The sequence below is a fragment of the Labeo rohita genome, chromosome 12 (assembly GCF_022985175.1).
Source record: "Labeo rohita strain BAU-BD-2019 chromosome 12, IGBB_LRoh.1.0, whole genome shotgun sequence".
NCBI lineage: Eukaryota > Metazoa > Chordata > Actinopteri > Cypriniformes > Cyprinidae > Labeo > Labeo rohita.
In genome coordinates, this window is record NC_066880.1 from 2635737 (window position 1) to 2650081 (window position 14345).

Sequence of the window (14345 nt, forward strand, 5' to 3'; positions counted from 1 at the left end):
CGGATGTCCATTTTCCACAAGTTGATATGATTCTTTAGGGTCTTAATGAAAAGTCTATAATATACTTTGGTTAAAAATTCTCAATAGTAGTGTAAGACAACACCCTTTTTACCTTGCCAAAATCAGCTCTGCAATGCCTCAGATGCAGCAATTCATTATTACATCCAGCAACAAAACAACTCAATCGCTCAATTCTTGTCTAACTTACATCCCTGCTCCGTCATCAAAACATAGAGGTTGGACTGTTACAGCTGATCTGAAGTAAGACGCTCATGTCAATCAACTATTTGTGGGAGTGGCCTCTGTTGGTGTGACTCCACAACGACAGGCATCTGAGAACGGCACGATTTGAAAAAGGGGATATTATTTTTACAGATTAATTAAAAACCACTGCATGGATTTTTATCATTATAGGGTAGATTTGTACATACACTGCCAACTCACATTAATGTTCAAACAACATGTAAAAGTGAACTTAGCATCCGATGACCCCTTTAAGATGGAAGGCATGCATGTAATACTGACACATTCAGTTTTCACCCACCTGTTTACGGTCACTTATAGTGAAGAAGTCCACTTCCAGAACAAAGATTTACATATAATATACTCACCCCCTTGTCATCCAAGATGTTCATGTCTTTCTTTCTTCAGTCGTAAAGAAATTATGTTTTTTGAGGAAAACATTTCAGCAATTTTCTCCATATAATGGACTGATATGGTACCCCAGGTTTGAACTTCCGAAATGCAGTTTAAATGTGACTTCAAACGATCCCACATGCTTTTGTAAACGATCCCAGCTGAGGAAGAAGGGTCTTATCTAGCAAAACGATCGGTTATTTTCATAAAAATAATTAAATTTACATACTTTTTAATGTCAAACGCTCGTCTTGTATTACTCTGCCAGTTTTTTTTCCGGTTCATCTCAGTTAGTGTATGTCAAAAAACTCCCATCTCATGTTCTCCCTCTCAAATCGTCCTATATCGCTGTTTTGCCATTTTTGTAAAGGGTGTTTGATCTTCTTTGCATGTTCACTTTGCAAACACTGGGTCAGTACTTCTGCAGCGATGTAGGATGATTTTGAAATGATTTTTGAAGTTGAAGGAGAAAATACGTTTGGAGTTTTTCGACATACCCCCTTGAACTAGAATACACAGAGTTCAGGGAGAGCAAGACAAGATGAGCATTTGAGATTAAAAAGTATTTGAATTGTATTTTTAAATGAAAATAACTGATCATTTCACTAGATAAGACTGTATTTATGTGAGATACTCAACACGATTTGGACTACTGTGTCTGTATTTGAGCAGTGAGAACAGATGCGCCCCTTAACCAGTTGCAATCTAATGACAGAGATGCACATTTTGAAAGAGGACAGTAAGCCTGTGGGATGTCCAGTGTCCGGTAGTCCTCAAATAACATTCTCGTCCCGTCTTGTCTTGTTAACGAAGAGGCAGCATAAATTTCATCATACTTTTTAGGATTAGGGATTACTGAAACTAAAGAGGAACAAGGACAGGAACATGACCAAATAAAGAAACAGGAAGTATACATATATGTTCCAGGTATTTTTTTACAAAAAAAAAGAAACAGGAACTGAAACAGAGGCAAAGCCAGGCAAAATGGGTCCAAAACACTGACATATTTTAATTTCTGATTTCTGAATATTCTCATATTAAGATCAGAATATCAAAACAACATGTTTTATCAGTTGTTCTGAGTTTCATACAAATTGAGTGAACTTGTTTTTTGGTTTGTTAAATATGTTCGTCTGATAATCAGATTTATCAATTAAACTAAACAGGAACAAGAACAGGAACATGACCAAATAAAGAAACAGGAACTGAAACGGGCAAAACCACACTGACACTGACATTTGACATTTCAAAGGGTTTCAACACTGTTGCCAGTGTAATTAAGATTTGCAGTAGCAAACTGTATTTGAAGTTTTTTAGTTTTGCAGTGCATTATGTTGTATCCTCTGGATTTATCCAGAGATCAAAGAATCTACAGACAACAGAAACATAATGGAGATAAAGACATGCAGCCAAAGAATACATAGCCATCTGCAAATCTCCAAAAACCAGGTGCTGCTCCAAACCGTGGCCACCACCTTTGTTCACCATCCACTTTGTTAGGGACAGTAACGTCTGAGAAACAAGAAGCAGAAATGGCACACACACTTTTAAAAGGAAAATCTCACATAGATGTGGCATGCTCTTTCTTGATGCTTCATTGCAGTTGCCTTTAAAACACAAACATGCAGTAAATCTTAAATTCCATGAATAATGATAACAAACAAATTCTAAAACTAGAAAGGCAGATAACAGTTAGCTAACCCTTACCAAAACGAAGTATACTTCAAGCTTATTTTATTAAGTATACTTAAGTAAAGTTCAAGTATATTTTAAGTATACTTTATGTAGTAAGTATACAAATATTAGCATACTAGTAGCATACTTTTCAGTGTACTACTTTAATACTCCTTGGGACTAAATTGGCCCACTTTCTAGTATATAAAAGTCTACATTTAAGTCTACTTTAAGTAAAACAGTAGTGAACTTTGAGTACACAACTATAGTTTACATCTATGTTTTCAGTTTTGTACTGCAAGTATACTAAAAGTGAACTAATAGGTATACTGATAGTTTACTAATTAAATACTTTTTTATGCATTTTAGTATACTTTGAAGTATAGTCTCAGTAAACTACAAGATTAGTAGTTTTATACTGTAAGTATACTCATAAATCTTCTTTAAGTGAACTTTAAATCATACTTTAAGTATACTACTATGTCTCTATTTAGGTATTAATTTGTATATATTTTGTTGTATGAATATCTGAAACATTATGAATAACATAGACAACATTGTCTTTGTCTGTAAAGCATTTTACAAAATTAAGATATCTAGGAAATGGATATAAGTGGTTGAAAGTATTTAGGCCTCAAAACTAGATACACAAACCTCAAAAACAATGGCAATCAGCAAATATTAAAAAGATTAGATCTGTACATCACAGTACAACAAATAACTAACAATAATGACAAAACAACAACAAAAAAGTTTAAATGAAGTCAGCAAACAGCAAAACAATAATCCTATAACAGTAACTAGATAATTTATTCATGCTGCAATGCATGCTGGGAACTTACAAAGCCTTAAATTTTCAACAATATGAAATTCTTTGCTCAGACAACTGTGTTTGACTAGTTGGGACAACATTTGCGTAATTTTTTCGTCTGACAAGGGTTATTAGTTTGAAGAAAATAGCATTTTTTTAGTATTTGAGACAAAATGTTTTGTAAAATGGAAATTATGTATTTGCATTTTTTACAGTGTGGAAGCATCTGTTTTAGTTTCTTCTTCGCTTGTGTTTTGGAAATTATGTGTAATAGCATTTCTCATGTATAACAATGAAAACAGATTCTCAGAGCACAAGTATAGCTCAAATATATTTAGACTTTTTCTAAGTATAAATCAAGTATACTTAAGTGAAATTTTAAGTATATTTCTGATAAGTATATAAAGCACATTTCTGAGAAGTACATAAAAAGTAGACTGAAAGTATACTTTCCTATTTTTAGTTTAAAAGAAGCATACTAATAGCACACTTGAATAAACTTCTTTTTCATAAGGGAACTTGTTGAACCTAGCTAACATACGATTTTATTTTCTCAGTAGGCTACTGGCCAACATTAACTACTAACAACAGGAAATTATTTTAATTCGGTAACTTAGTTCAATAAGCTGACAAAAGCCGTTTGAAACGACAGCGCAGTTTACCATAGTAAATTGCCATTTTAATTAAAAACCATTGGTATGCTCTGAAAGTGTAAACCAACTGAGCACAGTGCAATCAAGAGTAATTTGCTTGATTTTAAACAACAAAACTAAAAACTATATATTGTTTTCTGTCTGTTCTAAGTATTTTCTGAATTATGGAGTGACAAAATGAGATACCCAAAATTCCCTCTGTAAAAACATAAAAACTCTAATACGTCAATAAATAAATAAATAAGAATTTTGAAACTGGCATCCAGTGTTTAGATTTTTGTACTAGAAATGCATGCAAATTAGCACATATTTCATTAAATAATGCCTCATTTGCATATTTAAACCTAACATTTTGAAAAACTTGTAATATAAAAACTTGTAATCAATCAACTGGGTAAGTAAGGCGATAACTATTAGTTAATTGTTTATCCTGTTTTATCCTATTTTTATCCTATTCACAGTAGAGATGATGTAAAAACCTCTCAGATCAGTATGTTGGGTCATTTTAGAAACGTCCTGTTGCCAGGCATGCTCATAAAACAACATTCTTCAGAACTTCTCCTATTTTGATTTACTGAAGAACATCATGCAGGTCCAAAAAAAGATTGATGGAAAATCCTTACATGTTTATTTTTGGTGACTCATTTTCTAAAGAAATGTTGCCTTGCAGTGTTTGTAAAACACTCAACTTGCTAATTTAAGGAAGTGTAAACACTGGTGAGTGTGATTAATTGAGTTGTTAGCTCATTATTAAAAATGATCTAAAGAAAACAAAAACATTTAAAAATAACGTAGCTCATAATAACATGTACTTTTAAGTCCGTGAGCACGTAGTCAGGAAATTCAGTTTGGACATGGAAGAAAAGAAATAAAGAACAGAAAGGAATGCGAGGCATGAATTGTTTAGTCAGAATACAGAAAGGATGAGAGAAAAGCCTATTTGTTGTTGCATGTGGTATAATCATATTTGAGTTTTTAATTTCATATTTTAATTTCTGATTTTTGAATATTCTTATATCAAGATTCTCATACAAATTGAGTGAACTTGTTAACTTGTTTTGGGGTTTGTTAAATATGTTTGTCTGATAATCTGATAATCAGATTACAAGTACAGAAACATGACCAAATAAAGAAACAAGAACTGAAACAGTGGTGAACCCAGGCAAAATGGGTCCAAAACACTGACATATTTTAATTTCTGATTTTTGAATATTCTCATATTAAGATTTCACCATATCAACACAATGACCCACTTTACCTGAGAAGAAACTTGTCTGGGGTGCATATCAAAATGTTTAATGGTATACCTCACAAACTCTTTAATGAAACTGCATTCAAAGTGAAATATTAGAACTGAACTTTGAAGTTAACAAAAGTAATAAAGAAGATAAAAGAAAACAAGTATTCAGGTAAATTAAATAACACACACGAATGAATATACAGCATGTTGTAATACTGACATTTTAATTGCAATAATTAAATCTGCTGTGGCTGTACTGGAAAAGCGATAAGAAAATGTCAGCAACACTAGGCCTTTACCATAAAGAGTCAACGTAGTCTAATAAACCTGGACATTGATCCATATTGAGCAATAGCTGTAGTCAGGGTTGCCAGGTGTGCATGACAAAACTAGTCCAATGGCCATGTGAAAAACAGCCTAAGGTAGCGCAATGACCATAAAACTCAAAACATGTTATTTCTATATCTAAAATACATATTTTACAGTCACTGTTATGCACACTAACCACTTCCTTTGACCGTACTTTTTCTCTAACGAGGCAAACACAGTCAGGTTGGCACATATAGTAACTTTTCAGAAATTTAGGACATAAAACGAGAATAACTGTACTGTGCTAAGCAGACAAATCCCATGAATCAGTCAAATAGGGTACTAATGTGAATGAGTCCATGGCCTTGACGCTGTGGGTAATATATCTGGACACAGCCCGAGACCTTCAGTCAAGGCTAAACTGATAAAATCACTCGGATGAGCAGTGAAACCGCAAACTTTGAGGAATAAAGTGCATTTATGCACGAAAAGCTCGACAAAATACAGCGGAAAGTGGCAAAGGAGGAACGTTTAATCGGAGCATTCGTTTATCACGGAGAACTTAAAGTGATGCACGCTTGAACAGAAGTAAGGACACTTCATTTACAGTTTTAAACTTCTTCTTGTTTTTTCTAATTGTCACTCTTGCGTTTTTATGCATCGCGTTCTTTTTTTAATCGACTGATTTTCTTATATGCACCGTATTTGGGATACTTTATTTAATTGCGTGCTATTGTATTTATACGATCAGCTCTGCTTTGCTGCTTGTTCATAAGTTGCCATGGACGCTTCAAAATGTTATTTTCTTTTCTGCTTTATCTGTGCACTCAACATCTCTTTTATTTTACTCTAAAAGACCCCAGTGCAACAGAATTGGTGCAATCTGAAGCAGGCTGTAGAAATGCATAATGCAAATCTTTAATACAGATGTATTTCAGCTTTATTGCATGAAGTTCAAATGAGCACATACATGAATGCAAGCCCACGAATGTGACCCAAGAACACGCGCTGAGGGATCAAAGCATAAGCAGCTTTTGGCTTCATAACAGAGTCATTGTTGGACTTGGACTGTTGTTTTTGTACTGCATTTACATATCTGATGAAGATGATGACGATGGTGAACCTCGTGAGAGGCTCTGTGATGAAGATCCACGGCCTGTGTCGGGCATCTCGAAGTCTGTCAGCTGAAGGCGGTGAGTTTATGATGTGACACTTAATATTGTTTGTTTGTTTGTCGTCGTGACGTCATGAGAGAATCTGAATTTCCCTATGAACAAAGTGTGCCGCTCAATTCTACTGCAGTAAATAGTCTTTTTATCATGTACATGTTTTAAAACAGTATTAAACTTAATAATCAGTATTGCTACTAGAGAAGGTAAGTTTACCAAGATAAACTCTCATCTTGGGGTGAACAACTTGAACCTTACCCGTCTGTATTAGTATTATTAGGTGTTGTAGCAGCAGGTGCATCTTTATGATGTCTGTGATTCATTTACACAGAGACATGCACAGTGTACTAAAAATGTAAATGCTTAATTACAGTTCAAAGAATATGTTGTACTGATTGATGTACACATTGTTTAAAAAAAAAGTCAGCATGTCTCTGGTTATTACTAGTATGGAAGCCCATTTCTATGACTAAATATGAGTCAATGATAATTGACTTTTTATATTGCAGTTCTACTTTTATTTTTTCCTCACAATTGTGAGCTTACTGTATATCTTTTGTAAAAAAAAAAAAAATTTTAATCAGATTTGCATAGTGTAAACTCACATTTGCTAACTTTTTGCTAACAATTCTGACTTTTTCCTCATAATTCTGACTTTTTTTCAGAGTTGCAGGATATAAACACGCTATTGTGAGAAATAAAGTCGGAATTATAAAATATAAACTCACTATTCTGACTTTTTTCTTACAATTCAGACTTGTTTCTCACAAATGCAAATTTGTATCTCACAATTCAGAATTGTGAGGTATAAACTTGAAATTGCAAGGTATTAAGAATTGCTAAATATTTCAATTCAATTTCAATTCAAATTTATTTGTATAGCGCTTTTCACGATACATATCGTGGATACATATAACCAAATTGACATTTTTACAATATATGTAGTAGTAGCTTGATGTACATATGGCAGAGATGTGTGGTAAAGATGACATAATCAAACAGACAAAAAACACTATAAATTAGTAGCAGAATTTGGTTGTATTAGTGCTTTTTGTATAATTTTAACTTTTTTTCTCAGAATTGCTAACTTTTTTCTTGCAATTCTGACTTTTCCTCATAATTCTGACTTTTTTTCAGAGTTGCATGATATAAACTCACTATTGTGAGAAATAAAGTAGGAAATTGCGAAATATAAACTCACTATTCTGACTTTTTTTCTCGCAAATCTGACCTTTTCTCCTAATTCTGACTTTTTTTGTGAGAAATAAAGTCGGAATTATGAAATATAAACTCACTATTCTTGTTTCTCACAAATGCGAATTTATATCTTTCAATTCAGAATTGTGAGGTATAAACTTGAAATTGCAAGGTATTAAGAATTGCTGAATATAAACTCACAGTTCCGACTTTTTTTTCACAATTCTTAATTTTTTTTTTTTATAATTCTGACTTTTTTCTCAGAATTGCAAGAATTAGAGGAAAAACAATTGTGAGTTTATATTTTGGTATCTTTTATATCTTGACCTTTTCTCATAATTCTGACTTTTTTTTAAAGAGTTGCAGTATATAAACTAGCAATTGCAAGAAATAAAGTGAGAACTGCAAAATATAAACTCACTATTCTGTTTTTTTTTCGCAATTCTGGCTTTTTTTTCCCCTCGCAATTCAGACTTGTTTCTCACAATTACAAATTTATATCTCACAATTCAAAACTGAGGTATAAACATAAAATTGCAAGGTATTAAATCCAATTTAGATTAAAAAAAAAATGTGAGTTTATATCTCAGTATTCTGAAAAAGTCGGAATTGCGAAATATAAACTTACTGTTCTGTTTTTCTCGCAATTCTGGCATGTTTTCTGACAATTCTGACTTGTTTCTCTCAATTGCGAATTTATATCTTGCAATTCAGATTTTTTCCCCTCAGAATTATGAGGTATAAACTTGAAATTCCAAATTATAAAGTCCAATTTAGAGAAAAAATGGGAGTTTATATCTCACAATTCTGAGAAAAAAATTAAATGATGGGAAAAAAAAGTCAGAATTGCGAGATATAAATTTGCAGTTGCGAGAAAAAAGTATTTTTCTCATAATTCTGACTTTTTTTTTTTTTTTTTATAGAGTTGTAGGAAGTAAACTCACTATTGTGAGAAATAAAGTCGGAATTGCTAAATATAAACTCTCTATTCTGTTTCTCACTATTTCGAATTTATATCTCACAATCCAGACTGATCATTATCCTTATAGAATGTCTTTTATTTGTTAATGAACTTTGTATGCCACTGCCAAAGTTCAGAGGAAATCCTGCTCAATCTCGCCAGACCAACGTTAAAAAAAGTCCTGGAACTTTTCTAGACACCCTCCCACATTTTTTTTTTCCAGACATGAAGCTAAACATCTGCTGGCCCTTAGCAGAGACTTTCACATCCTTCAAAACAATTTCATCACTCGTTACAGATTTTCAGTCTCTACCAGACATGATATGCATTTGTGTGTGTGTGTGTTTGGTCTTGTTTTTATATCTTGGTGGGGATCTAAACCTGAATACACAAAGACTCCTGGGAACTCATGTCACCGGGGGGATCTAAATTGAGGTTCCCATGGGGAAACAAGCTTATAAATCATACAGAATAAGTTTTTTTGTTTGAGTTTTCTGTAGGTGTAGGGTGAGGGTAAGGGGATTGAAAATACAGTGTGGACAGTATAAGAACCATTGCGCCTATGGAGAGTCCCCACAAGGATAATAAACCAGACATATGTGTGTGTTAGGTATAGGGGATAGGTGTGTGGGGGATAGGGGGATAGGCAGATGGAAGGATGGATGGATGGAAGGATGGATGGACAGACGCACAGAAAGACAGGTAGGTAGGTAGATGGATAATAGACGGATGGATGGATGGATAGGTAGATAGACAGATGGATAGATAATAGACAGATGGATGGATGAATGGATAGGTAGATGGATAGATACACAGACAGACAGTTGTTATATATTTTTGGACGGTTGCGTAAATAGACAGCTTTATGATAAAAATCACGCCCACAGTATGTTGACAGTTTTACTGTGTGTGGTGTACAGCGATTGCTCAATCAGTCCATGTTGTTTTATGTCATATAATAACGTGTCATGTACTGAATGATGTTTTTGTCACGTTGACAGGTGTGCGTGGGTTGTCTTCCACATCCGGTCCAAAAGTGTGTATTGTAGGTGGAGGGCCTGCAGGTTTTTACACAGCACAACAACTTCTGAAGGTTTGTCCACCGGCCCACATAAACACTTTCTCAGGAAAGATCTCACATTATCTGATTTGGTTCTTTTAGGTTGACACGCTTTACTGATTGCATATGAACCTATTTGCTTCTTGAGACTTTGCGTGACAGTGAGCTCGAAAGGTATTTTCTTTGAAAACCATCCAGGTAAATTACAGCCGGTGTCACTGAGGTTTATTTTTACCCCACACCTACACAGACAGTAACCATACTGGTGGTGTTGAGATGGACAAAATGTTCTGGTACTTGAAGGCTTTTAGTCAAACCACTGAAGTATGAAAGAGGAACAGCTGGTCTAATCACAAGTGCTTTCCAGAAATGGCAAGCCCTCTGAGGGTTTGAATGCTGTTTTTTTTAGTTCTGTGTATGTGGGATACAGACAAACTCATCAGTCTCATCATTCAGTTGCTATTTTTTTAGATGGTTTATTTCATTGTATCCTCTACAGGCTCAGCAGGATGCATCCGTAGACATTTATGAGAGGCTGCCGGTGCCGTTTGGACTGGTACGGTTTGGGGTCGCACCCGATCATCCAGAGGTCAAGGTCAGGCCTTTGTTTAGTGACTTCGAAATAAAAATAACCCTGTTTACTATGGTTTTACATCACTTCAAGTCTCGCTTATATGTCATGATTTCATGTGTCATGCAGAGACTACTTTATTAATCAAATCCCCAAAAACAAACCAAGCTCTGTTTTTTCTAAATAAATATACTGTTTACTAAACCACATATCAGATTATAGATGTAAAGTGGATTTAAGAATAATGCTGATCAATATTATTCAAATTAACCAGGGAAAAAAACGCTTTTTATGCTTGCAAGCATATGTCGGATATTGGTATATTAATAATAATAAGTTGTAAACGGTGTTGGTAACTAGTAACTAGTGAAGTAACACATTACTTTTTAATTTAAAATAATTCAAGCCCTGGCGAGAAAAAAGTTTGCAAAATAATATAACGCATTACTTTCCATAAAAAGTAACTAAGTTACTTTTTTTGTAATGTAACAGTAATGCAATATTGTAATTACTTTTAAAAGTAATTGTTTGGATCAGATTCCTACAAAAAAATCTTTAAAGTAATTAAAGTTTTCCTATCTGAGTTTTTCCAGAGCCGAGCAATAAGGTAGTAGAATTAGGGTTTTCTGTGTTATTCCAGTGTCAGCAACAGTTTTTAAATATAATAAACAGAAGATCAATATTTTTTCCCTCACCAGAGCTGGTTAAACAGTGCAGTTTACATCAAAAATGGTGTGAACACAAAGATTAGGAACAGAAAGTGTAATATTGTGTCATTGAATTTGCTGAAGACTGTGGATTTTAGTTCATGATCCTTTTTTGTCTTGTGATTTCCTCTTATGAGAACATTATGTCATTATGAGAAATCTTTGATGTAATCCTCAAAAGCCAAAACTGAGCTTGCTTGATTTATTTATTTCTACTTCAGTGAATGAGTTAAAAACTATCATTCAGCTGTTTATAAATATTTATCCACGGTTATAAAAATATTCACATGCCACTTTTCATATATTGAAACAGTATTGCAATAAAAATGCATGTGGTGTAATGTAATGCATATACAGTTGAAGTCAAAAGCTTGCAATCTGCAAAATGTTAATTATTTTACCAAAATAAGGGGAGTCATACAAAATGCATGTTTTTTTTTTTTAAGTACTGACCTGAATAAGATATTTCACATAAAATATATTTACATATAGTCCACAAGAGAAAATAATAGTTGAATTTATAAAAATTACCCTGTTTGAAAGTTTACATACACTTGATTCTTAAAACTGTGTTGTTATCTGATTGCGCTTTGTTTTTCCAAATTATGTGAGTTTTTAGCATTTTTGTGTATTTGAACCCTTTCCAATAATGACTGTATGATTTTGAGATCCATCTTTTCACACCGAGGGACTCGTATGTAACGATTACATAAGGTTCAAACACTCGCTGATGCTCCAGAAGGAAAAAACAAACAAACAAAAAACAAAACACTATGCGTTAAGAGCCAGGGGTGAAAACTTTTGAACAGAACAAAGATGTGTACTTTTTTTTTTTTTGCCAAAATATCATGTTTTTTTAATTTAGTACTGCCCTTCAGAAGCTACAGTAGATACTTAATAAGTTACATTTACCCTGATCTTCAAATTCCAAATGTTTTTACCCCATGGCTCTTAATGCATCATGTTTTCTTCCGTAGCATCAGTGAGCATTTCAACCTTCTGTAATAGTTGCATATGTGCCGCTTAGTTGTCCTCAGTGTGAAAAGATGGATACAGTCATCGTTGGAAAGGGTTCAGATACACAAAAATGCTGAAAAGCCACAGAATTTGTGGGACCTGACTGATTTTTTTTGAAGAACAGCGGGCAGTTTAACTGATCAGGATAAACAAGGGACTCATGAACAACTATCACTAAACAAAAAAACACAGCTGTGGATCATTCAGGCAACAACGCAGTATTACGAATCAACCTTATGTACTTTTAAACGGGGTCATTTTTTATAAATTCAACTATTTTCTCTTGTAGATGTGTAAATGTGAAATATTCAGGTCAGTACTAAATAAAAAACAACATGCATTTTAAATGATCCCTCTTATTTTGGTAAAATAATTAACATTTTGCTGACTCTGCAAGGTGTATGTAAACCTTTGACTTTAGCTGTAATATACTATGTGGTGCATGTAATTTACAAATGCAGTTTCGACTTCAAGCTGATTTAACATTATAATACCTTCTTATCACCCTTTCGTGTAGTATAAATAAACTTATTAGTAAGATTAGGGCTATCTGTTTGACCTATGGCATTTGGTGACGACGCACAGATATGACTTGACCTTTAAAAGCTGTTAGGGGAAACAATAACGTTCATCCATTTCCTTTGTTTGTAATATTCAGTGCTTGGTTACTGCTAGTAGAACAGGAAGGATTGTTCATGTCTAAAGTTACAGGATGTTGCGACTATGTCGGTACAATCCTTCAGATGTTTAGATGACGTACGTGTGATAAGCATTGTGAGAACACGGGCAGCAGACTTGATTAAAAAACGCTCTCTACTACTCCACTACTACTCTAGTTTTCCTCAAGCTTAAGCATGTTTAGGTATAATGTATTAGCCTTTTCTTTCTTTTTGCTGTAAACATATGCTTGTGAACTAATGCGAGTTTTTTAATTCCTCATTTTAATTTTCCAGAATGTCATTAACACCTTCACTCAGACGGCCCACCATGAGCGATGCAACTTCCATGGCAATGTGAATGTGGGTAAAGATGTGACGATTGACGAGTTACGACAAGCATACCATGCTGTAGTGCTGGTGAGGATACAAAACACAACACAACAGTAGCGAATCCAGATTATTCACTCACCAAATAGGTATTAATCGCATCCAGAATAAAGTCTGTGCTTATGTAATGTGTGTGTACTGTGTATATTTACACACATACACATATGTGTATATATTTAAGAAATATTACTAATATTAATATTAATAGATGACAGTCTCTATCCTGGGCTGGCATGTTTTAGTCCAGTTTAAAATGAAAAAGTGTAAACAAATAAGTGTAAATATTTGGAAAGTGAAGAGACAAGAGAAACAGAAAGTGGCTGCACACTGACATTGTTGATGCATTTGAATGAAAAAGTGGCATAAGGTATGGTCTGTGTTTTTTTTTGTTTTTTTTGTTTGGTCAGAGGTGGTGTTTATACTAGTTAGAGCAGGTGTCAAGTGCTTTTATCTGAAGTGATTTATATTTCAGTCAGTGTTTGCATTTTATCAGTTTTGCTGACTGTGATGCTCACATGATCGTGGTTTGGATCGAAGTCTGCTGTCACAGCAGTTGGAAAGTAAAAGTAAACAGAAAGATTATACTGCGGGTGCAAAAAAAAATCTAAATACTGAGAAAATCACCTTTAAATTTGTCCAAATTAAGCTCTTATTAATGCATATTACTAATCAAAAATGAAGTTTTGATATATTTACAGTAGGAATTTTACTAAATATCTTCATGGAACATGATCTTTACTTAATTTCCTAATGTTTTTTGGCATAAAAGCAAAATGAATAACTTTGACCCATACAAATGTATTTTTGCCTGTTGCTACAAATACACCCCAGTGACTTAAGACTGGTTTTGTGGTCCAGGGTCACATAGACATTTTTGTCTATGTGATTTACCAAATAAAAAGGACCTTTTAGAGTTCCCACTGTTTGATGAACTTCAGGCAGATGTGAAGACTGAAAGCCGTTATTTTGTTGCAGATCCCTTGTGTGCAATCAGAGCAGTGGGTCTGCGACCCATAGACATCACCAGATTTTTGGTCTCCGCCTCTGTTGCAGCCAGTTCCAAATGTTGCTTATTTTGGGGAGTTTCTGCCTTTAGTTTTCTCCTCAGCTGGTGAAATTCATGTTCAATCAGATTTAAATCTTGAGATAAACTGAACTGGCAGGGGGTTTTGGGTCACTGTCCTGATGCAACTTGAAGCGCTTTCTGACGAGTCTGGTAGCATTTTCTTAAATACTGGTAGCCAATATGGTTTTGTACCCTTCCAAATTTATTCTGCTGCTGTCATTATACATT

General features: G+C 34.0%; 1 protein-coding gene across 3 annotated transcripts in view; it reads left to right on the forward strand.

Annotated features, from left to right (window-relative positions):
- Positions 1–5698: 5698 nt before the first annotated feature.
- The window catches only part of fdxr (ferredoxin reductase), a 41536-nt gene continuing 32889 nt past the window's right edge, over positions 5699–14345 (forward strand). Inside the window, exons 1-5 of one of the 3 annotated variants that reach the window (XM_051124875.1) lie at positions 5701–5911; positions 6262–6516; positions 9652–9743; positions 10210–10305; positions 12959–13081. In XM_051124875.1, the coding sequence (XP_050980832.1) occupies positions 6423–6516; positions 9652–9743; positions 10210–10305; positions 12959–13081 (405 nt within the window). In that variant the 5' untranslated portion in view covers positions 5701–5911; positions 6262–6422. Of the gene's footprint in view, positions 6517–9651; positions 9744–10209; positions 10306–12958; positions 13082–14345 lie in introns of all 3 variants that reach the window. The other 2 variants (XM_051124876.1, XM_051124877.1) reach the window with 2 other exon arrangements.